Source organism: Vespa mandarinia, chromosome 9 (assembly GCF_050613455.1).
Source record: "Vespa mandarinia isolate Hongniang chromosome 9, ASM5061345v1, whole genome shotgun sequence".
In the NCBI taxonomy this organism is placed as follows: domain Eukaryota; kingdom Metazoa; phylum Arthropoda; class Insecta; order Hymenoptera; family Vespidae; genus Vespa; species Vespa mandarinia.
The window spans coordinates 1,087,322-1,112,500 of record NC_140818.1 but is presented as its reverse complement, the minus strand read 5'-3'; the positions used below and the strand labels follow the sequence as shown (position 1 = coordinate 1,112,500).

The 25,179-nt window shown below is 27.1% G+C and overlaps 3 protein-coding genes across 3 annotated transcripts in view; all 3 read right to left on the bottom strand.

Moving 5' to 3' along the window:
• The window catches only part of LOC118446453 (axonemal central pair apparatus protein HYDIN), a 20,748-nt gene extending 8,311 nt beyond the window's left edge, over window positions 1-12,437 (bottom strand). Inside the window, exons 1-26 of the mRNA XM_035877117.2 lie at window positions 11,991-12,437; window positions 11,529-11,629; window positions 11,297-11,423; window positions 11,116-11,226; window positions 10,751-10,993; window positions 10,438-10,658; window positions 10,084-10,344; window positions 9,739-9,984; window positions 9,354-9,654; window positions 8,889-9,143; window positions 8,357-8,684; window positions 8,005-8,283; window positions 7,688-7,923; window positions 7,297-7,584; window positions 6,981-7,230; window positions 6,606-6,834; window positions 6,222-6,446; window positions 5,425-5,729; window positions 5,187-5,346; window positions 4,896-5,091; window positions 4,587-4,820; window positions 4,326-4,489; window positions 4,043-4,247; window positions 3,329-3,900; window positions 3,129-3,264; window positions 2,548-2,838 (exon numbers count right to left, since the gene is read on the bottom strand). Of these exons, the coding sequence (XP_035733010.2) occupies window positions 2,548-2,838; window positions 3,129-3,264; window positions 3,329-3,900; window positions 4,043-4,247; window positions 4,326-4,489; window positions 4,587-4,820; window positions 4,896-5,091; window positions 5,187-5,346; window positions 5,425-5,729; window positions 6,222-6,446; window positions 6,606-6,834; window positions 6,981-7,230; window positions 7,297-7,584; window positions 7,688-7,923; window positions 8,005-8,283; window positions 8,357-8,684; window positions 8,889-9,143; window positions 9,354-9,654; window positions 9,739-9,984; window positions 10,084-10,344; window positions 10,438-10,658; window positions 10,751-10,993; window positions 11,116-11,226; window positions 11,297-11,423; window positions 11,529-11,629; window positions 11,991-12,437 (6,411 nt within the window). The remainder of the gene's footprint in view (window positions 1-2,547; window positions 2,839-3,128; window positions 3,265-3,328; window positions 3,901-4,042; window positions 4,248-4,325; window positions 4,490-4,586; window positions 4,821-4,895; window positions 5,092-5,186; window positions 5,347-5,424; window positions 5,730-6,221; window positions 6,447-6,605; window positions 6,835-6,980; window positions 7,231-7,296; window positions 7,585-7,687; window positions 7,924-8,004; window positions 8,284-8,356; window positions 8,685-8,888; window positions 9,144-9,353; window positions 9,655-9,738; window positions 9,985-10,083; window positions 10,345-10,437; window positions 10,659-10,750; window positions 10,994-11,115; window positions 11,227-11,296; window positions 11,424-11,528; window positions 11,630-11,990) is intronic.
• Window positions 12,438-12,563: 126 nt separating this feature from the next.
• Window positions 12,564-16,666, bottom strand: LOC118446452 (uncharacterized). The gene is given in 13 exon segments (XM_085659429.1): window positions 12,564-12,691; window positions 12,777-12,891; window positions 13,150-13,203; window positions 13,282-13,418; window positions 13,528-13,702; window positions 13,812-14,002; window positions 14,104-14,294; window positions 14,433-14,891; window positions 15,268-15,439; window positions 15,547-15,717; window positions 15,804-16,052; window positions 16,185-16,381; window positions 16,485-16,666. Coding segments are annotated over 13 exon segments (2,421 nt in total).
• A 377-nt stretch (window positions 16,667-17,043) lies between these two features.
• Window positions 17,044-25,069, bottom strand: LOC118446451 (axonemal central pair apparatus protein HYDIN-like). The gene is made up of 27 exons (XM_085659428.1): window positions 24,959-25,069; window positions 24,660-24,878; window positions 24,380-24,578; window positions 24,216-24,308; window positions 23,643-23,844; window positions 23,363-23,549; window positions 23,038-23,162; window positions 22,850-22,943; window positions 22,463-22,754; window positions 22,131-22,345; window positions 21,784-22,023; window positions 21,557-21,687; window positions 21,308-21,485; window positions 20,989-21,233; window positions 20,788-20,907; window positions 20,628-20,711; window positions 20,363-20,544; window positions 19,998-20,236; window positions 19,729-19,921; window positions 19,343-19,444; window positions 19,035-19,255; window positions 18,488-18,697; window positions 18,145-18,375; window positions 17,927-18,103; window positions 17,630-17,855; window positions 17,279-17,538; window positions 17,044-17,187 (listed from the first exon to the last, which is right to left on the bottom strand). The coding sequence occupies exons 1-27, from the start codon at window positions 25,067-25,069 to the stop codon at window positions 17,044-17,046; spliced, it is 4,920 nt and encodes a 1,639-aa protein (XP_085515554.1).
• Window positions 25,070-25,179: the final 110 nt, after the last annotated feature.

Below are 25,179 nucleotides of genomic sequence, written 5' to 3'. Positions count from 1 at the left end.
ATTATTATTATTATTATTATTATTATTATTATTATTATTATTATTATTATTATTATTATTATTATTATTATTATTATTATTATTATTATTATTATTATTATTATTATTATTATTATTATTATTATTATTATTATTATTATTATTATTATTATTATTATTATTATTATTATTATTATTATTATTATTATTATTATTATTATTATTATTATTATTATTATTATTATTATTATTATTATTATTATTATTATTATTATTATTATTATTATTATTATTATTATTATTATTATTATTATTATTATTATTATTATTATTATTATTATTATTATTATTATTATTATTATTATTATTATTATTATTATTATTATTATTATTATTATTATTATTATTATTATTATTATTATTATTATTATTATTATTATTATTATTATTATTATTATTATTATTATTATTATTATTATTATTATTATTATTATTATTATTATTATTATTATTATTATTATTATTATTATTATTATTATTATTATTATTATTATTATTATTATTATTATTATTATTATTATTATTATTATTATTATTATTATTATTATTATTATTATTATTATTATTATTATTATTATTATTATTATTATTATTATTATTATTATTATTATTATTATTATTATTATTATTATTATTATTATTATTATTATTATTATTATTATTATTATTATTATTATTATTATTATTATTATTATTATTATTATTATTATTATTATTATTATTATTATTATTATTATTATTATTATTATTATTATTATTATTATTATTATTATTATTATTATTATTATTATTATTATTATTATTATTATTATTATTATTATTATTATTATTATTATTATTATTATTATTATTATTATTATTATTATTATTATTATTATTATTATTATTATTATTATTATTATTATTATTATTATTATTATTATTATTATTATTATTATTATTATTATTATTATTATTATTATTATTATTATTATTATTATTATTATTATTATTATTATTATTATTATTATTATTATTATTATTATTATTATTATTATTATTATTATTATTATTATTATTATTATTATTATTATTATTATTATTATTATTATTATTATTATTATTATTATTATTATTATTATTATTATTATTATTATTATTATTATTATTATTATTATTATTATTATTATTATTATTATTATTATTATTATTATTATTATTATTATTATTATTATTATTATTATTATTATTATTATTATTATTATTATTATTATTATTATTATTATTATTATTATTATTATTATTATTATTATTATTATTATTATTATTATTATTATTATTATTATTATTATTATTATTATTATTATTATTATTATTATTATTATTATTATTATTATTATTATTATTATTATTATTATTATTATTATTATTATTATTATTATTATTATTATTATTATTATTATTATTATTATTATTATTATTATTATTATTATTATTATTATTATTATTATTATTATTATTATTATTATTATTATTATTATTATTATTATTATTATTATTATTATTATTATTATTATTATTATTATTATTATTATTATTATTATTATTATTATTATTATTATTATTATTATTATTATTATTATTATTATTATTATTATTATTATTATTATTATTATTATTATTATTATTATTATTATTATTATTATTATTATTATTATTATTATTATTATTATTATTATTATTATTATTATTATTATTATTATTATTATTATTATTATTATTATTATTATTATTATTATTATTATTATTATTATTATTATTATTATTATTATTATTATTATTATTATTATTATTATTATTATTATTATTATTATTATTATTATTATTATTATTATTATTATTATTATTATTATTATTATTATTATTATTATTATTATTATTATTATTATTATTATTATTATTATTATTATTATTATTATTATTATTATTATTATTATTATTATTATTATTATTATTATTATTATTATTATTATTATTATTATTATTATTATTATTATTATTATTATTATTATTATTATTATTATTATTATTATTATTATTATTATTATTATTATTATTATTATTATTATTATTATTATTATTATTATTATTATTATTATTATTATTATTATTATTATTATTATTATTATTATTATTATTATTATTATTATTATTATTATTATTATTATTATTATTATTATTATTATTATTATTATTATTATTATTATTATTATTATTATTATTATTATTATTATTATTATTATTATTATTATTATTATTATTATTATTATTATTATTATTATTATTATTATTATTATTATTATTATATATTTTGTCAGATGCTATTATTATTATTATTATTATTATTATATAATACAATATTATATTATATTATATTAATTCGCAGAAAATACTTCGCATTCACATTGCATAGTTCATTATTGTTGAATCTATTTTAGTCTACTAAGGTACTATAGCACGTTCGTTTACCTTATGAAGATTGTCTTCGGTATTCATAACAAGTGGCTGATAAATGACGGTACAGGAAGTAGACTCTTCCGGAGGAATATTGAGAATATTGTCAACGTAAAAATGTTCTCCAGATATTTCTGGCTTTAATTTCCACGGTAATACAGTATCGTTAAAGACGTTTATGGATTTGGATTTTTTCGAACGAACAAAAGTCTTAAAAGATAATGTTTCAATCGGATCCGGTAATTTTTTACAAGCACCAGTTATTTTTATTTTCAATGTGTCAAACTTTTCTATCACGTTTTCTGCCTGAAGCGTATTTTTTATTTATTTATTAAGTAGGTATGTACTAAATGCGATATATATATATATATATATATATATATATATAGGGTTACTTATATATATAAGTAACGATTGAAAATAAAAAATGTTTTAAATAATAACTTATCAGTACTTGATGGTCAATAAATTAGTTAACACTATTACCATTACTATCTAAAGTATCTGAAAAATCGTGATGATCGTTACTTGAAATACACTATATATACTCTATTATATATTATATATACTTTGACGACAGATTTAATTGTACTCACGTATCCTTCAATTACATTTCTTTCGTGAATCGGTTCAAATTTCACGATAAAATGAACGTTGGTGCCGGGAGAAGAGTAACCGGATTTAGGTGAAATTTTAAAATCGATCGGCAAATTCGACGTATTCCATGTAAACCTTATAGAAGTTAAAAATATTTTTATTATCGAGTTTGATGTTAGTTTGTTTCAGGATAACTTACTTTCCTCCTACTTCGCCAATATTCATTAAAATCAATTTAGTTTCACTGATACAACCTTGAATGACGGTACCAAATGCGATGTACGTTTTGTCTAAACGAAACTCTGGTCCAACGCAACTACCGCGAAGTATAAGAAGAGAGAAAATGGTCGAGTCGACCATAGCTCCGATTTTTTGAGTAAACATGTTTATCCTAGACGTTGCTTTGAATTTGATCGTCAAATCTATCTTTTCGTTCGTTCGAACTTGTGTCATATTGGATGGTTCAATTATCAGAGCTTGAGCAGCATATGTCATATCCATTCGAAGACTTTTATCATCCTCGTTAAATTTTTTGCTTTTTAACATGGATACATATTCCTGATATCTTATGATTTCCTCGTACGATTTTGGGATACACGTGGGTATTTTTTCTACATATCTTTTGTCTTGCAATAGATTGCTCATTAGATCGAATTTCAAATCAACCGGTGCTCGACCCTCGTTAATCACAGATACTGTTTTTATCAACGTCTTATGTACCGGTACATTACCCAATTCGATTATTTTATCATGTGAATTTACCAGACGAATCTATATTTTTATTTGAATATATTTTAATCGAATAGTACAGTAAATTTATATATATATATAAAAAATTAAACGTTTGGATTTAACCCTTTTTTTTATAAAATGTTATAATTCTAAGTTTTTTTTTTTAATTGTGTACTCTTACTTTGTAACTGATTCCTTCGCCAGTGATCTTAACATTTTCCTCGACAGCCGAATTGATTAGAAACGTTAAGATTTCTTCGTAATTAATTTCCTGCATAGGTCGAAATTTGATAGGAATACTTATGCTGGATTTGCCTGCCAGAATTTGAGATAATTCATTTAAATTAATCGACATATGTGGTCGTTCCTCGAACTTGCATTCCAATCTATGGGTAAAAAATTCATTGATCGTTGTGTTTTCGAATAGAGTGTAATATCATTATCAAAGAAATCAATGTTCTCACATGAGAGGCTTGTTCCCAGTATTGCTCACGCGCAATTCGGTTTGATAAGGTGATGATTCTCGCACGTAACAGGGACCAAAATTGTATTGACGAAAGCTAAATTCTATACAAGCTTTACACGCAATTGCTTTTAAAATTAACCGATAAGTTGGACCTTTCGAGATCTATGAAAAGGAAAAAAGATAAAGAAATAAAATATCCACCCAAAAATATTAAAATTCGTATCGTTCAATATGTAAAATCAAGTTATAAGAAAGTTACCTTTAGGATAACACAATGATTTTTTATAAACATTTTTCGTTTAGCCATCAAAGTTAGACAACAAGTTGTATGGGATTCGCTTGTAACGTGACCTTTTCTTTCAGATATAGATATTACATACGCATTCATACTGATGATCTCTGGTGTCATACCAAGATCCCATGTATAGTAAAATGTTACATTGCCTGAATTGATTATTTTGAATCTAATGATATTAGATCTTTTAGGTACTATCTATATCAAATTTAAGAATATTAGCAAATAGTTTCTATTTTATATATATTCATTATAAAAGTTTCGTCGTTTTACTTTGCCGAAGTCGATGATATTATCTTGATGATCCAACAATTTGATATCCTCATTCTTCTTGTTAATGTACGTGATGCAAGGCATTATGTCATAAGTTGTGGTGGTTATAAAAAATATAAGTGGATTTCTTAAGAATTTTAGGATACATTGGACAGAAAAATGAAATTCTCCTACTAACTTTGGTTTATAATTAAACCTGAAAGTTTTATATGTATGATTTTTATGCACACGCATAAGAATTATTAACAATTTTGTTTTTTTTTGTTTTTTTTTTTATTTATATTTTCTCACCAAAACGTTTGCTCGTCATTCGCTTTAAGAACACCGTTCATTGGTGTCACTATAATATTTTGATAATGTCCTTCGGAGTACAGACTTTCTTCTGATATTTTAAAAGAAATATCAAAATCTTCTTTATTGATAATACTCACGGAATCTTGTACTTCGAGGTCTATTTAATAAAAAATAAATTCTACAAAATGCAAATGCGATAATAAGAAAAATTTATTTTTACGCTTTTTTTACTGACCCAGAAGAGTAGGTTTCATTTTTAAATAAGGCCTCGTGCAGTATATTATAGGTTCCTTAACTATAGCAACAAAAAGAAACAGACATTTTAGATCATATTTTTTGATCGAGAACATCCAAAAGGACTCGAAAGTGCCAACGTCAGTTGATAAAAATGTGAATGCCATTTCAGTTTGTTTCCCACGTTCTGCAACACCTTCCGATACTAAACATTGAAAATTGGTGACCTCGTTGATGGAATAAGGAGTATGATTTTTCCAAGAAAAATGATAATTATCGGCAGTAGGATTTATCATAGGAAATCGTCTGAAAAATAAAAACATCGAATATATTTTATTAGAAATATAGTTCTATTTATTTGGTCACTATGTTTATTAATTAATAAGTACATATTTTTTTAAATAAATGATCAGTACATACATACACACACACACACATATATATTAATATATATAAATATTTCGATCAATATTTACAATAAAATATCAAATAAAATTTATTCTCATAAAATATGTAAATAATTAATTGTCAGAGTTGTACCCGGGTTTATTACAAATACTGATCTATTTAAAATACCAATAGATTATTATATTTACAAATATTTTAATTAACATACTGACAGTTTTTTTATTAATCGTTGTAATACCAATCACTTATATTACGTACTGATATTTTATTTTAAATAGTGATTAATTTATTATAAAATATCAATTAATAATATTTAAAAATATTAATTCAATAAATAACAGTCTTATATGTATTAGTATCATATTTTTAAAAAGTTAATATCATTCTTACTTCGTGTGAACATTACCAATACCGATCACATTCAATTCGATCACTCTAATGTTTTCTACAATCACATCGGTCATTGAGTACCCGATAGGTCCTGGTAATTTTCGATCACGTTTGCCACTTGATATGTAATCACTTTCAGGTACATCAAAGTGACAATAAGGAAGTATACTTCTTGCTTTGATAGGGATCACTAATTCTGTTAACTTTGGATTAAGATTTTCTATTCTGTAAATAATATTGACGTTAATTATTATTATAATTATTTGATCAGAACGATGAAGTATTTTTACAGAGTATACTCCGTTCTTTATCGTGATCATATGTGTTTAATATTTTTGAGTTAAATTCTGAGAATTTATTGATCAATTATATCAAAAGACATACTTGCAATTAAGATACGCTTTGTAATCAAATACATCTCTGGGTGAAAATGTTAGGGTACATTCTAGAGATTCTCCGGGTAGCATTGTCCCACTTCGTGGAACTACCTCGAATGGTAGATCCTCGCCTTCGAGCCAACTGTCGGTACTTCGATCCGTCAGGCAGGCTGTGCTGCTATAAAGATCTGACTCTTTGCAGGTACACGAACGTGGTTTTATGTCCAAGAAAGGTTCTAGGAAATAAAAAGAAGAAGAAGAAGAAAAAAGAGGAAAAGAAAAATCGTCTCTTTTATCAGACGTTTCTGATTTGATAGATCTTTTGCAATCTCTATTTGACTCATAAAAGTCGTAATTTTAAAGAAAAATCTGTTTCTCTCACCATGACTAGGAAGTGGTTTACAACGATGTAAACGTAAGTTATTGTTATCATTCTTTTCAGTCGGATAAAGAACTCCTCGTGATGATTTTGATCCTGACGGAGATCGAAATTCACAAGATCTCGATTTTTCGCTGAGGCGTATCGTACTACCTGATATTCGTTTTGGATATTCTTCATCCATATTTATCATCCAAACATAATCTGTATTAACGTCGCTTGGATTCGATAAGGTGAACGTGTATTCACGTTTCTATATAAATTAGAATAATAAAATTTTTAATGTTAAAAAAAAAGAGAAATTAATTTACGTTGTTACTTGGAACATAAGTGTGTCCTTGAAATCGATCGAAGTCGTTGAACAAGAATATTCTGAAAATCCTATTATTGCGTTTATTAACAAAAGTATACATCTAGTTGTCCCAGGTATTGTAGCATGTTCTGGCTCATTAGTTGGTTCTACGTTCTTTTTCGATAAGCTATCCTCTTTATTGCTATCGGTGATATCGATTTTCTCCCAACGTACGATAGTTTGCCTATCGTCCCAAGAATTTTCTCCCGTGTAGTTCGAAATTTCGATTTGCGAAACGACACACTCTAGTCTGGTCTGAATATAATATCGTCACGTTTTCCTTGCTGATCTTTTTTTTTCTTTTTCTTTTTCCTTTTTTTTATTAGAAACACGTTCAATCTATTTTCTACAAACTTACTACATCATGTCTCTTAGGTTCAGATTCGAGCAAAGTGACGGTAACTTGTTTGCTCGTTGAATGTTGAAGATGTCCAATCGATGGTTCGAAAACTACGTTGGGATGAGCAGCCCATTGAAAACGAAAACATCGATCCAAAGTTTTATTCACGATCTTGAATGTTTTTTTATACATTTTGTTGATCTGACACGTACCGTAATCCAATTTATAAGAGAGAAATACAGGTGGTGTTGTATCTAAAAAAATATATTTTAAGTTTTATCATACGTATAATTTTCTTATTGTTACTATTTCTTTTTTCATTCAGTGTCTATCACCTGTTAACGAACTAGAAGATAATTTATTTTTCTTCGAGTTCAATTCTCGACGATTATTAGACTTGAAGTTAAGAAACTCTAAATCCTGAAGTACGATCGATTCGAGGAAGCTCTCACCTTCGAGATCGATCGTTAAATTGTCGTAAGGATTATCAACGATAAAAAGACGTATACGACCTGTATACTTTCCAATATATTTTGGTGAAAATATAACTTCGAAACTTGCAACATCTTGTGGCATCATACGAATAACAACGGTGAAGCATCGTTTGTCTCGAACTTAAACAAAATATATTAGAATTTCAATATTATATCTTATAGTGAAAATAAATTTTATGAAAGGTTTTCTCACCATCGTCCTCATAATCCGTTGTATGTAGAAGAGTCTGAGTATCGGGAGTAGCTGAGAAGCTGAAGATACTATTGGGATCATCATAAATTTCAACGATAACATTTGCTTTAACAAATCCGATATTTTCAAAAGAAAATTTTTCAATACTCGTTTCTTCTACGAGTGTACGATGAAATCTTATGATTGGTCTATCATGTACACCACCGATTGTTGGTTCCGTTATTGTTATTTCCGGCACGCAGGCTTCACCGATTAGGTCAATCATCAATTTTTCTGTATTTATATGAACTGGCAAGTTTACCGAGATCTCTAAATACCCATAATAGGTCTGAAACGACATGGTAGAAGGAAATTATCTTTTTTCTTATGACCTAATTGCAGAGAGAGAGAGAGAGAGAGAGAGAGAGAGAGAGAGAGAGAGAGAGAGAGAGAGAGAGGGAGAGAGAGAGAGAGAAAGTGAGAAAGCTTCATGGAAAAAAAAGAAATAAATAATAAAAAAACAAAATAATTAAAAGAAAATGATACGAAGTACTTCGATCAATGCAGGAGAGAAAGTGATGTTGATCCTTTTATAACTATAAGCTGGTATCCGTTCCTTTTGTGGTTCCACAATAAAAGTTGTAGCTTTCACGTTCGAAGGCCTTTTCACAAAAGCTTTGACTATTATGTCAGCAGGTACGATACCTCTATTGTGGACCTCGAAACAAGTCGTGTATGCGTTTGACATAGTGACGCGACGAAAATGGAGGCACTTTGGTTGACGTGCGAACACTGTGTGAGCACCGATCTATTTCGATGTTATGTAATAATAATAATAATAATAATAATAATAATAATAATAATAATAATAATAATAATAATAATAATAATAACGATAAATGTATGAAATAATTTATGTTAAAATAATCATGGGACAATACTGACTCAATGTGCGTGTCTATTCACAAACACGATTATTATTTTATTTTTTTTATAATTAATTTGCAATAAATTTTACCTCTTTGGGACATAGAAAGTCTTCTATGTTATCAACAATATGATTGCTTCGAAACATATTATCTAAATTCGTGAAATCGATCAATGGAATGGAAGACTCAACGCGCAGAACTAATTTTTTCCCATCTTTGTATTCCATAACAGTATCCGGAACAAAAACAACAATCTGTTCTTCTTGAGAGCCAACTATTTCCGGGTAACATTCGATTACTATAGTATCGGTCTGTCCGGCCTCGACGTCAGCCTCTATTTTCATTAATGTGAATGGACCAATATTTAACGTGTTCTTAACATTCATGTCTCTGTTGAATAATATACGTAAGTAATTTTATTAAAATGATTGATATTTATTGGAAGGTGAAAATTTCTTTTTTTGTATATATCACGTTTTTTCAGTCTTCATCGATTTCTTTTCTCTTTTACTCAAGATTTCTGTGTCCCTTCCGGTATTTAATTTCTTCGTTCGTTCTTCTTTTCTTACACTAACAGGCAAAAACATTGATTTTGCTGGAATGTGTATTATATAATGAAATTTGACGACTCCTGTATTTTCGATATCGAGATTCATGATCTTTTTAGTGCAAATCGGGATCATGCCGAAATTTATTTCAGGATAAGGATTTATATTGAATCTTCGAAAAAGAGATAATAAATAAATTTAAGTTGAATATAAGTAAAATATAAAATTATTCTTGAATAATATATTTTTTTCAAATCAGTATATACCGTACCTGTTATAATAAGCTTGAAGGGAAACGGTCAAAGGAAGTTCTGCTACAATCATCGATTGTTGATTAGGATCGAGAATGTGACAGATCAGTATCGGTGCTTCCATCAGATGGATCTCATTTTTTGGTAAAAACGTCATTTCCACCGTAACTGTTTTCTGTGGCTGTATCGTACCGATAACTGGATTAATCTCAAGATTTTTTTTCACATTTATAGGTCTGGCAAGGTTATTGTTTAGCTTTGCGTTGTCGTTGAAATTGATACTGAAAGATTGTTATAACATTAATTTTTCTTATTTAATAATCCTTGGATATTTTTGTGGTTTTTTTTTTTCAACGAAATAATTCATCACTAACGTGTATTGAATTTCGTAATTTCCACGATTTTTTATATCGAAATGTGCATTGACAGGATGGTCGACCTTGACAAATTTTAAATCGATCGGATTGGCATAATTTATGTCAACCAATACGTCGTATGTCTCAGCAAAAATTGTAATAATGTCGGTATTAACGGGATCTTCATCGTCCTCGTGCAGAAATATTTGAAAATCCATTTTTTTTTCTATAACACCTATCTATAATTGTTAATTATGATGAATAACAATGTATGAGAGTTAAATTGAGAACAACGGAGAATAATTACAGAGGAGAAATGATTAATGCTCACCATGCTGGCATCGTAGGAAAATTCGATCCTTTGTTCTTTTAAAGGTAATAGAAGGTTTTCTTTTGGGTTAAATGTTATTTGCGCCTCGAAAGGTTCTTTACATTCGATACGCCAGAATATCGGTACTGTGGATCTATTTCGAATGGTAGTAAAATGATCTACCTTTCTGTAGAGAAGTACACGTCCAAAAGATAATTGTTTCTCATCGATTTCAACCTCCAATTTGACGCCGTAACATCGTAACTAAATTTGCCAAAAAAAAAAGAGAAAACAAGCAAAGGAACCAAAATAAATATCTCCGAGAGATTCTTTCTTTTCTTCTATTATTATTTTTGTTTTTTACGTTAACAAAAATAATAACTTACTTCGATCATATCGATCTGTGGATTATTTTTTGTACAAATATATAATTTTTTATAAAATGGACCGAGTTTATTGACCTCGGCTGATATGGTCACTTTCCTATCCTCGTAGGGCTATATCAACGTGATAATTAATAAAAAATAATTTATGAATATCGAAATACTAAAGACATATATAACGTACAGGAATAATCAATGTTTCTGGTTGAACATTAAATTCATTTGCATTGCTATCATTAAAACATAACGATACTTCTGCTTCTATTGGTGTTATATTCCTTAAAATGAATTTCACTGCAGAATGATATGATCTGTCAAGATAAAATCATAAGAATGAAGATAATTTTTATAAACTAAATAAGAAATAAAAAAAAAGAAAAAAAAAGGAAAAGAAACGAACGAAATATATAACAAACCTTTTTTCTTTTTTGAGTAATACCAAAGATCCAAAATCGAATATACCATCATCCAAAATAAACGAAGGTTCGTTTGTTTCATCTATTTTCTTCTCCATTATCTTCAATAATAAATGAATTTAATTATAAATTAATTATAAACAAAGCTTAATGAAATTGTATTGTAGACAGAATGGTCGAAAAGTTCAATATATGGGTCAATAGTTTCTAAATGATTTTAAAAATCAATTACACTTTTTTGTGACTTTTTAACAATTAGGCTTGTAGTTTTATAATCTAAAAAAAAAAAAAAAAAAAAAAAGAAAGAAATTAGTCCTAGAAATGTCTCAAAGAAAAAATAATAAATGATTTTTAAAAATGCTTTAAAAATTTTTGACCCGTCATGAAACTATACAACTATTTTTTGCATGCTATCTTTTTTGTATGTAAATGATAAAAATTTTATTTTCTTTTTATTTTTACTTTTTCAAAAATTATGTAAGGATTCATATCAAGTCTCGGTATCGACGCAATTCCATTAACTTCGATATGATATGTAGTGTGAGGATTGTCGACTATCGAGAAAGTATAACTTTGTCGATGATCTCCCATTTTTATAGGACGATATCGAAGCTTGAATCGTTTTTTTTCATTAGGTTGTAAAATTAATCGTGGTTTAACTATTTCCTCGTGATAGAATCTGACGTTGTTAGAATTTAAAAGTTCACTTTCAATCGTAGAAATATTCGTGATAGTTTTGTCGACATTGTTTATCGACATTTTCGTTTTATTTTTCTTTCGTTGTTTACTTTCTATGTACACTAGATTTTGATCAATATTTGTTGTTGTTGTTGTTGCTGCTGCTGCTTTTGTTGATGTTGTTTCTCGAGAAGGTTCTTTCATCGCGTGATTACTAATGGATTCGGTCATTGGCTCTTCGTGTAAAGTCGCAATTGAGACCAACTCGAACGTATCTAATCAGAAACAGAGTAAGTAGTCTTTGTAATTCCGTTAATTATATATTTTCATTTTCACGTCGACGATTGAACGAGTGATTTAATCGTCGTGTTTTATAGACTTTTTTTTACCATTTTTTTCAACCATGCTTGGTACTTCGAAACCTTTGTAACTGAGAATGGAATAGATTTTAGATTCCGAATGTACCTTTTCAATGTTCCTTCTTTCTATATATAAAAAAAAATTCTATTTGATTATATTTCTATTCTATTCTATTATATCTTTTGTTTGTTTTCTTTTTTTTTTACTCACGTAAAGCATTTTTAATCAAATCGTTTCGTTCGATTTGAGAAATCACTACGTTGTTCATTTCATCGTTCCAAGGATCGCTCGCTCGTATATACCAAATGTGAAAATTATCTGTTTCCTAGACATATTTTTTTTTCGGTTATAAACATATCATTTTTATTAAATATGTAAAAAGTGGATCAAAAGATACTATTAGTTAATTTTTAAAATTAATTTTTTTTTCGGGATTGTTTAAGTTAATTTTGTTTTTTCAGATTGTAAAACTTCAATGTTACTTGTTCTTAAAATTAGCTTAGGAAAGTTAAAAAAAAAAAAAATAGAAAAGTAATAGATTTTCCAAATCACATAGGAACTTTCGACCCGCCATAAAACCTACCTCTACAGTTGTCTCCATTTTTTCTTTTAACTTGCCTGTTCTTGATACTTTATTCTGTGAATAATGAAGAAAATGAACATGAACATATTTTAGAAAATTGTAGAAGTTCAATTTTCCTTTCTATTTAAAAACGAAAAAAAAAATACTTACAGCGATCTTTCGAGTGGAATAAACATTTTTTATTATATATTCTATGTTTTTCAGATTGTTTCGATATTCCTCCGTGATCTTATTGATCTCTAACATTTCTTTCGATAAAATTTCTTTTTCTGTTGGAAGTAAAGGAAAAACTATATAGACTATTTTAAATATGACAATTAATTAATTTAATTTTAAGAAAATTATATATTAGATAATTAAATAATATATTAGAATTACTTAATTTGGGACTATCATAATCCTTTTTTTTACGAGCAGTATTTCCCTTACTAGAAATCACTTTCGATTCTTTTTCATTTTTATTAATTAAAGCTGGAAGTTTATTTTTGGTTGTTATTAATTTTCCTTTTTTATTTTTAGCCTTTGATTCGATAATACTCATTTGTAATTTTTTCTGAAACGATAATTTTAAATTGTAACTAAATCGACTTTTTTTTAAATGCTGGAATTATTATTATTATTATCATTATTTTTTTTTTTAAATGAATGTTGAACGAATGAACTTTTTTTCTTTTCCTTGCGTCCAATTTTTCAGATAATTGAGCTTTCCTTAACATTGCTTCTTGTTTCTTTATTGGCAAGATTGCTTCAAGATAAATATTTTTATCTTCCTCGGAAAGTTGATCGTAATCGGACAGTGACATCTCATCGATCTCTTGAATTTTCTTTGCAGTATTCTTGGCTATTTTCTCGTCTATACATAGACGATATATATATTATATAAAAGAAATAAAAAAGAAAAATATTTTAATTTCCTTCAAATATTATTTCTCAATAATATGAAAGAAAACTTACCTTTTAATCGTTTTAACTCATTAATTTTCCAATTACAAATGTCCACGGAATTGTAAAAGGTAATGAAAAGAAAAAATTCTACCTGACCGACGACATCGAGTAAAATATTTAAAGTTTTGATCTCGTCGCAAATGAAACAATTACGGAGAGTTTGCAAAATGAAACCTTTTTTGAAATCTTCTTCAAATAATCTGAATTAAAATAAAAATAATTAAAAAATATTAAATTTGAAAAGAGATGATATAGAAATTAAAAAGAAAAATTAAAAAAAAACATAGCTTAAGCGATTTTCAATAATGAAGGAACAATCGAGAAAAGAAAATAAAAACAAAATAAAAAAATGTAATTTTAAAGTACTACGTTACCTTTCCCTTAACGCTTCAGATAATATATCCGAACCAATTTCGAAAAAATTACTTTTTTGTTTTTTTTTACTACTTTTGTCACTTTCTCGAAAGCTTGTTTTATCCTTTACGGGATCAGTGATTATCGTTTTTGAAAGAATTTTTTCCAATAATTTAATAGCTTGTAATTTATGCTCGTATTGACTGAAAACATCCATTGAAATTAATGTTTCCTCATTGAGTGATAATTTGTTATACGATTCAAAAGGATCAGGCTCGTCGGTCCAACGTAAAAATCTTTCTTCATCTCTTAAATCTTCGTCACGTTTTTCGGATCTCGGTGTTTCCATTGTTCTTGGTGTTTCACCAGATTGTTTTTTCTTTCGTGAAGATTGTGACTTTTGCGTACGTATCGTTTCCAATTTATCAGCAAGTATTTGACTTCTTTTAGAAGTGAACATATAAACAAAAAAGAAATTTATTTGATAATAGACTAATTATTCGAAGAAAGTTATCTCTACGAATGATTAAACGAAAAGAAAATTATGTTTAAAATATAATTTCCCTAAATTATTTCGCAATTATTTTTATTTATTTGGAAATTTTTAAATTCTCTAATTTTCTATTCGAATTTTTCTAAATTAATTCAAAATAATTTTATTTCATTTGCTCATTTTTATTTTAACTTTTTTCCAAGTTATTCCTAAATAATAATAATAAATATAATTATACCCCGGAATGATAGAACTATGGATCACTTAGTATATAATTATTTTTACAAATGATCATAATTCGTTTTTTTCAAAAAATGCAAACTAACTTGTATTCAGAAAATTTGGTAGTATAATTCTGATAAGTCTCATTGATAGCTTGTCTAAGTTTGACCGAACACTCGCTCTTACTAAAAGCTGCTATTTCTAAAATAGCCGTGTCTATAGAAAGCACGGGAATCCCTAATGCTCTGGCACTTCTGCATGCCGTTTCCTGGTAAGCTAGAAAATTATTATCACACAATTACATACGGTACAAATTTAACGTTTCTAAGCTGTTGCGTTACTGAGTTTCACCATTAAATATTTATATATATATATATATATACCCGTAAAAGGTGCACCGTGAAAGATAATGCAAACTTTTTTTTCTGGTTTCACTAATTCTTCCAACTTTTCTGTCAATGTGGATTGGAGTTCGAGTTCATCGAACAAACATTTTATTGGATCCCTCATTATCTCATGAAAATTTGGATCTTTATGCAAATTACTTATGTGATCTTGAAAACACATCATTACAATTTAATAAAATATATAAATATATAATAAGAAATATTACATATTTTATCTTTTTTCTTTTTTTTACCAAGAAGCAATTTCTCAATTTTCATTGGATCATTTATAGCCGATGATAAGAATAATTCATCATTGATCATCGATGCATGATCCCTTTTTGTGACGGATGAAGTAACGGAACTGTTCAATGATTGTTTTTTTTTCAAATTAGATACTTTACGAAGTTTCAATTTCAAATCTAAATCACCTAACTGTGAGTTTACTTGCTTCTTTTTCTTCTTTGTGATCGTCGTACTCTTATCGATCTCTTTATTTAGAACTTGTTGATCGTTTCATAGAAAAAAATCATTATTATACATTAGTATGTATAACTTATTCATATACACAGGAGTATGAATATATACATATACATATACATATATACCTTCTTCTTCGCCTTCTTCTTCCTCTTCTTCTTCTTCTTCTTCCTCTATGTCATTTATCTCGTCAGATTTTTGTTCTTTGATTATCTCATTGACTAAATCATTATAGAATTCAATTAATATAGCTGGGATCCCTTCTGCAAGTTTCCTAAGTGGTAAGAGGATTTCCTCAACATCGTAATAGCGAGTAAGTATCTTAGCAATGCGATCTTCGTGTATGAATCGACTAAAAATCATTATAAGTTTCATATCACCTAATTACAAAAAGAACGAAAAAAAACATAATTAATCTTATTGGATGTTATATTGTAAAAAAAATTGATTCTCACTTATCGAGATGATGCCAAAAAAATTCTATTGGATATTCGCAATTATTTTCGATCGTAAATTCACGTTCTTGGATTTCCATATATGGTACAGTTGGTAAAAATTTGATAAAAGATTCATTTACATTTAATTTACGTTCCATTCCGTGGCCAGTTAAAGTTATCGTTTGAAGTTCCAAACCCATTTTAACGATGACGTTTAATTTACCATTTACGCGGCACTATTAGGGTTATTAATGGTGATTATTAATACTGTAGAGATAAAAGGATCGATAAAGTGATGTGAGAGAAATAGAGAGAGAGAGAGAGAGAAAGAGAGAGAGAGAGAGAGAGAGCACAAACGAGGCTGAACTAACCGGTTCTCGTGGTTTGAAATAAACTTTTATAATACTTGAATGACCTGCCGGATAAGTGTCATACTCTTGATGTACAGAGAATGGACAGTAGTTCTTTTTTTTGGCCTGTTTCATTGATATTTCTATCTTCCATTCGCAATCGATCAAACCTCTGAAAACGAATAGTTATGTTATTTCTAATCTTGCGTAGATTAACTTTTACATTATTACTCGTTCTTCATTGTCAAATACATCATCGAACATTCGCCAATCATAACTTTGTCGAAATCTAATTGTTTTTTGTCGACGGTGATATAAGGATAAGTTATGACTCCTTTTATAATCACCGGAATGATACAACCATGGATCACCTATTATATAATATATATATAATTAAATAATTTTAATAAGTATCGTAGTAATTGATAAATAAATTAAAAAAATAATATTTCGTCATTTTACCTCGAAACGGATAATATGTTCCAACGTTGTGTAACGTTCGGTATATTTTGCCAAGGTGGGACTACAAATGATATGTAAGAAAACAGAATGACCTACTAGTAATTTAACCTTCTTTTTAAATTCTATTACAATGTCGGAATTAATCGATGCACACTTTTTATTTTCTGAATTTTTCATTCTGACTTCTGCGATCTTTGGACCGTAATTACTTAACATTGTGGAGTAATGAGTAGTAAGGCCAATAATTACGTTTCCTAGGTCTATTGAACGAATGATTTAAAAAAAAATGATATTTAAATGCCATTTCTTTTTAATGAAACTTTAGTCAGAACATCAGCTTATGACAATTACCAATGATATATTTCATGGAGAACATTTCTGGGATTGCTGATCTTTGAGGGGGTGTATTGTGCTTCGATAAAACGTAAAGATTTTCTTTTATGAATTTACTTGTTAAAATTCTTTCAAATGCCATATTTATGTCTATTATACTCGGAAGAGTCTCATCGATTGACACCATGGTCCATTCGTTATCGATCAAATTATCATTATTTTCTTCGGAATATGCAATATCTCTCTAACATAAATATAATCGTTGTGACTAATTATATACATATATATGTATATTTTTAAAAAGTGTTCTTTTACATCAGCGATAAATTCCATAAATAACGATCTAAGTGCCTGATAGCCTAATTCCGATGGACACTTATCGGTGTCAATCATTAAAGGCAGATCGAGGAATATTTGTGGATAAATACCCACTCCCGTCACGGACATAACGAGTGGTACAAGATGTGCTACCTGGAAATAGTTACGATCAAACTATTTAATAGGGAGTTGTTTCAAAAGCTTATTGATTTTACCTTTAATCGAAATTCAACGTTGAATGGTCCAAGATAGATTGGTCGATAGTTCAAACAAATATTTATTGATGATTTAGGTTCGACCTTACCTTCCCGTGGTACGATCGTTAATCGATTTAAATCGGATGATGATTGTACGATGGTATCATCATTTTCCAATATTGTATAAGTAAAGGGAATGTTACATTCGTTGATTAGATTGAAATAGGTATTGCAAGTTTCACAGAAAAGCTATTCGGGGAAAGAAAATAAACAAACAAACAAAAAAAGGAACAGAAAAAATAGAAAGAAAATCAAAAAAGAAAAGTTTTTAGTTCGATCCAAATAAAACTAATCGATTTACCTGTTGACCTAAATCTATAACGCATCTGTCCACTGAATATCTTACAGTATCAGCCTTTGCGTCTACCTGTATCATCTCGGTTGGTCCACAAACGATCTCGCAAGCAGCTATAACATCTACTTCTATACCTTCGAATCCATGAAAGCCAAAATGTACGTTTTGCGATGTATAGGGAAGTACTATGCCTTCGTTCTGTACTATGTCAAGTATCTGCACGTGAAATTAATTTCACACTGTTTAAAATTGTCCGTCGTATTTCGTGTTTATCTATGTACGAATTTAATACATATATGTATGTATATGTGTGTGTGTATATACGTATGTATATACACGTTAAAAAACTTTCACGACTGGATCTCGTTATATTATGTACCGACGATGATGAGCTACGCTTAATTAAAAAAGTCATTAATTGTGATCTTGAAGCAAACAAGCTATCTGAAAGTGATGTTTAAAAGATTTTCTTAAATGAATATCTCTAACAAAAAAGAAAAAAAGAAAAAAGAAAAAAGAAAAACAGAAAAAAAAGAAAAAAGAAAATAAGTACCTCGTTGATGGGTTCAACGAAACGAGGCTTGTAGCCGATCACTTTTAGAACGTCGATATCAGAATCAGCAGTTGTAGGCATGTCGATTATACTCATTAACAACTTCTTTATCTCTTGTAGAGTATCAGGCTCCTCAGATTTTGAAGATTTGTTTTGGATTTTCTCGAGTTCGGAATCCGTGTAATAAGTTCTTTGCATTTCTAGTTCGTTCGATGTAGGTGCTAATGAGGAACGAAACTTCTTTGATTTTTTTTAAATCGTAATATAACAAACAAATAAAATAAAAATTATATTTCCATGGGACTGACTGTTCATAGGTGTTATCAAGAACTCTGATGGTGCATCATCAGCATCGACCTGCTGGTTTCTTGAACGATTGTTATATTGCCAGGATTTTAATTCTTTTAATACTTCAACGGTATTTAGAATTTTTGTTGACTCCTAAAAATAATTTAGTCATTACTACATAGTAACTAATAACAGTTACTATTTATTAATTACTATATATATATAAATATATATTGATTACTATATTATATTACATACTTTACTATACATCATTATACTATATCACTATACTGTAACGCTACACTATACTACTATACTATATCATTATACTATATTATACCATATTACGTTATATTATCTATATTATAATAATTATTATATTATGTTCCTTTTGTATTACATATACCAACCTCAATATCACGTATGATATTAATTGTTTCTTCGAGCCAGACAAATTTGTATATCACCGGCATAGATCCATTATTCGTTAATGTTAAGACATACTCTTCGCTGCAACCTTTTTCGCAATACATCTTTACCTCGTGCGAGCTCAATATAAGATTTGGATAATTAACTGATCCTTTACATTTAATTTTATTCTAAAATAATATATCGATAAACTTTAGATTTGCTAGTTCTTATTGGTAATGGATTTTTTTTCTAGATTTAAATCACCTTTATGGGATTTTCGTTGTACTCGAATATTAGTACACCTCGGTAAATCTTCGAATAAAGATTATCAGTCTTCATATCCGGTACAAATTTTACATAAACTTTTATAGTAGCTTGATCGGCCAACAAAATCTTCATTTCCTTTTTAAATTGTTCTATTTCGTTTATCACATAGAATGGATGTTCGATTGTGAGCTGAATGTTCAAATCCACGCCTGATTTATTCGTCACCATGACCTCATCTAACAAACGAAGTATTGTATTATTAAATTATTGTAAACATTAAGCATGATAGAAATATTAGGGCGAGGATAGGGGTAGAAGAGGGGGAAGGAGGAAAAGAAAAGAAATAAAATCAAATGGTTCACCTATTTGATGATATTCGTTTCCATAAGGAGAGATATCGATGCGCATTGTTAAATTCTTTTTGCTAAATACGACATGCGGTTCTACGAACGTGGCCTTAAAACTACTTAAACCAAATAGCTCTCGTTTAGTTTGACCTTGTATACGTCCAAATAGGTACCAATCTTCCTGTATTGTTTCATTCCTATGATGTATATAATGTAATAATAATAATATTTATTATAATATAAATAATAAATTATAGAAAATTTATTATCAATGGCTTACTGATTCCAACATATTTTGCAATGAACGATTTTTGTGTCATCGGGTTCCAAATTGATAAAGAGTGGATACATTTGAAACTTAGAGCTGATAGAAAAAAGAAATGATGATATTCAATAATGACATATAATTTTTTTTAAAGCTTAGTACAGTATATACTAACGTAATCGATGATACGATTTGTCCTTTTTGAACATGTAAATCTGGTGTATTCGACCAGATCAATTGATATTGTTTCATTCCAAGATTTTTCATGGTGATTGGTATATTCACCTTTTGATGACTTTTGTTGTTCGACAATGAAAATGATATGGATATGTAAATTATTTTATAAATTATTTTTTATGATTAAATTGTAATATACCTGAGCAGTAATCCCATGTCGAACGTAGGAAATATATTTGGCTGACAAATAATACTGCAACCGACTCCGACCGCTTTAAGATTGATGGAAATCATTCTATTGTTATGTACCATCAATAAAATGTTATCCTCATATATACCAGGATCGTGCAAATAAATTTTCACGTTCAACTCTATCGTTTCGTACTCTTGGATTTCGCCACTTGTTTGATCCACGGACCACGGTGAATTTTTTTTACTCTTCATGTTAGGTAAAAACAAATATCTTTGATCCTATTTATTATTATATATACATAAAACTTCGTACTTACGAAAGCAATATTAAATTGGGCTGGAATTGGTGTATCACTGATAACTTGTAATTTCATAATCTTTTCTTTGAGAACTTGGACATCGCCAAAGTCCATTCTAGTTGGTTGGAAGGATATTATAGGTCCTTGACCAGTACAGGATAATTTACAAACAGTTACCGGTGAATCTTGACCAATCGTTAACATGCTAAAGAGAAATATTACCGTTAATTAATTTTATACAAAACAAAAGATCCCGAGATTAAAATGTAATCATACTTGATCGTGGTACTCTGTTTACCAATGGATTTCGTAATAAGAGTCATTTCGATTGTTCTCGATTGACGTGCCTTGATAAAACCTTGGTAGATTGATATGGAATAATAAATTGACGTTTTGTTGTCAGATACCTAAAGTAAACGTAGCCTGTTAGAATTTCTTATTACAGCAATACGATGGTATATTAAAGTATTATCAAATATATTCTTTTTTTTTCTTCTACTTACCGATTGTGGCATGATATAAAAATAACTATCGAAATCGGAGTTGTTTTTTATATCAAAAGTTCTCGTGTAAGGGTAGTTTATGAAACAAAATCGTATAGATATCTCTGGTGGTTTGATCGAGAGCGTAGCTATACTCCCACAGAATGAGATTGGTAACATCAATGGATCAGATTGGGAGTTCCACATGTCGACTCGAAGGAAAGAATGTTCAATTCGATTGATATTTGCATTGTAGATTATCTGTCAAAATTTCGAAGATCTTGTTAGAGCGATGTCATTTTTTTTTTTTTTGTTTTTCTTTCTTTCTTTCTTTCTTGTAAAACTTCCAATTTGATTATTCTTTTTACCCGAATTTTCGAGAAACTCCGTTTAGGGACTACACCTTCATCAGGTTGAACTATAAATTCCCGTGGGTTAGATGGAAAACTCGATTTGATATCTGAGCTAGCAAAGTCTTCGTAAGTTAAAGGTTCTTCTAAACCATCATTCAGTACAGTTATTTTATATTTTACGGGAACGGTGGATAGATTATGAAGACATACTTCCTGTCTGCTACTAAATCCTAAAAACCATCGGACAATTTCAATCCTTCATTTATTATAAATCGTTCCTTCGTAATCATTTATTATAAATCGTTATAGAACCTTGATAAATTGATCGATATATCTGAAAATCTTACCCAAAGAAGTTGTACCAAAATCTAAGCTTTTCTTATCGAAATGTAACGTTGGACATATAATGCATCCTTTAATATGTAATGAAATAATTTCGAGACTTTCCTTAACAATGAAATCAACACGTTCCAAAAAGTCACCCTTTCGGCCAGAAGAAAATGATAAACTGAACGACTTGTAGTTTCCTGGTTTGATAATAAGTGATGAAGGATCGATATTAATTATCCCACCGAAATGAGTCTGTTTTGGTTTATATATCAGTGTGCCATCTATATATCCTTTATTCGTAGCAACTATCTGAAGAATAGATTGTCCGATATGATTGTTAAAGAACTATTAAAATTGGAAAGTCGATAAGGTTTAACAAAGTTGATCAAAATATATTTTTCTACCTCGTAATAATATGCGGAATACATGTATATTTTATCTACATCGATCGTGATGACGTTCAAACAGAAAACTGGTCCTTTGCCTATCCCACATAGGCTATGATTGTTAACATATGCAATGAAAATATTAATGAAGAGAGTCACACTGAGTTGAAATGACGGAAATAATTTCTGGAGTTTGATTTCTTTACTTCAAAGGTATCCTGTCCTCTCGGCCGGATACTTCCAAATAAGCTGTGCTACAAATCTCGCCAACTTCTAAAGCTTGAAAGAATATCGTCACGTCTGATGATGAATGTGGCCATATTTCACCCTCCTACACAATACGTTTCAATACTTCATTTACAGGGTTCGTTTTCATTTTTATACAGGGTGTATTAAAAAGTTCCTAGGTCATTTTAAAAATCTATTACTCTTTTTCAAGATACTTTAAGACTAATTTCTTTTTTCTTTTTCAAATTGTAAACCTATACAAGCTTAGGAACTTTTTTGCATTTTCTTATGTTCGTATCTTACTATAGGAGTAATCAGAAAACATAAGTTATTGTATTGGAAATTTTCATTCATTAATGAGATTATCTCATCCCTGTAAATTCTTTGGCAGACAAGTTCGTGAATGTTAGGCATGCAGATGTTGTAATATTCCAGATTGACACATCGTACAATTTCCATTTCGTTTATCAGTTCGAATAATTTTTTATATCTGTAATAATATAATAAAAAAAGGATAATAAAAAACAGAAAAATAACAATACTGAAATAGGAAGAACAAGGAAAAAATATATTTGATTTTTACTCTTCTTTTTTTGCATTATCTTCTTTGCTACTTTTGTAATACATCCATTTATATTTGACGATATAATCGCTTCTATTGTGAATTGTAAGGATTTTACTTCTGGACATGCCCAAATAAGTATTCTCCATTTTGACACTGCCTCTATCTATTCGAATTATACAATTCACTGCTGAACTTCGTAATTTTGTTCGAAGAATCTCACCTACCAATACATTTGTTATTAATAATATTGTTAAATAAGATAATGGACCAAAATCATAAGTATACCAGTCTCATTTTTGATAAAAAGATTTCCTTCAAATTCTCCGATATTATCGGATAAGAAATAAATAGTAAATTGAATCGATTCTTCTTCATCGATTAAACCACTTGACGGTTCGATACGAAAACATGAACTAACAGAAATTTATTAATTATTAAATCTTTTCGTTATTAATTTTAATTTCATCTTTTTTTTGTTATTTTTTAATATTTAATATTTTGTTATTTTTTAATTGTTATTTTTTCCCTGTCGAATTTATTATTACCTATCAGTGAAGAAAGTGAAAAAGCCCGAAGTTGTTCCGATATTGCGTATCAAAATAGTTTTCGACGAAGAAATTTTTACTGCTGTTTCTGGTACTTCGATGCTATCAGGAATGTCCAGAATCGGTCTGGGACCAATTGCTGAAATAATGAAACACTTAAAATTATATAAAAAAAAAGAATGTCGAATGAAAATAATTTCTTGTTATTACCAATTATTGGAATAGAAATAACATCGTTGTCGGTACAGAATGTCGCTTGGTATTTATAATCTCGTTTCTCTTCCGGCATAAATTTGATGTTATAAATCTGGGCTAGTCCTGGCGCTACTGTTACGTTGTAAGAAGATCCACGAAATTCGATATCAAAGAAAGGGTCCTGTTCGAGGCATGCTTTTAGACATCTCGAGACCTTATAAAAAATATAAACAATTTAATTAATTATATTACAAGTTTTCATATTATACAATTATTTTTATGATTGATTATATACCTGACTAGAATTACGAATAGTGAGGGAAGCGTTATAAACTTTGCCAGGGAGAAATTGTTGAAATATAATAATAGCAGGTATTGGTTTGAAAGGATTATTTTCTGGGTAATTAATGACAGATCGAAGATTTTCATTGATACCTGGTTTAATCAGATAAGCCATTCTATCTTCCGTTGTTAACAACATTTGTCTTATATATTCCGATGGAAATATAATGTTCTGTGTATTAAACAAATCTTATTCATTATTTATATATTAATACAATAGTTTTATCTACGAAAAAATTATATTTTTCTAACCTTATCTCCATCATTCTCATTTCTTGGTTTATCCAACATAATTGCGAAGATCTTTAATAAGTCGAACGAGAATGGTTTCCTGTCATCTAACTTTTTTTCTCTTTCCTCCATTTTTTTAAATAATCCCTTTAAAATTCAATGCTCGATCTATTTTATTTTCGATTAATTAGCATAATTGTTTTTGTAATATGTTAACCGTATTGATTGTCACAGTATGACTG

What these genes read in the sequence shown, in the direction of transcription:
- LOC118446451 (XM_085659428.1), bottom strand. Translation starts at nt 25,069, where the DNA reads ATGGAGGAAAGAGAAAAAAAGTTAGATGACAGGAAACCATTCTCGTTC. An exon ending in CAATTCCAGCCCAATTTAAT is followed by an intron (nt 21,234 to 21,307) that starts ATTGCTTTCGTA and finishes TTTTTACCTAAC; the next exon opens with ATGAAGAGTAAAAAAAATTC. An exon ending in ACGTTGAATTTCGATTAAAG is followed by an intron (nt 18,104 to 18,144) that starts GTAAAATCAATA and finishes CCTATTAAATAG; the next exon opens with TTTGATCGTAACTATTTCCA.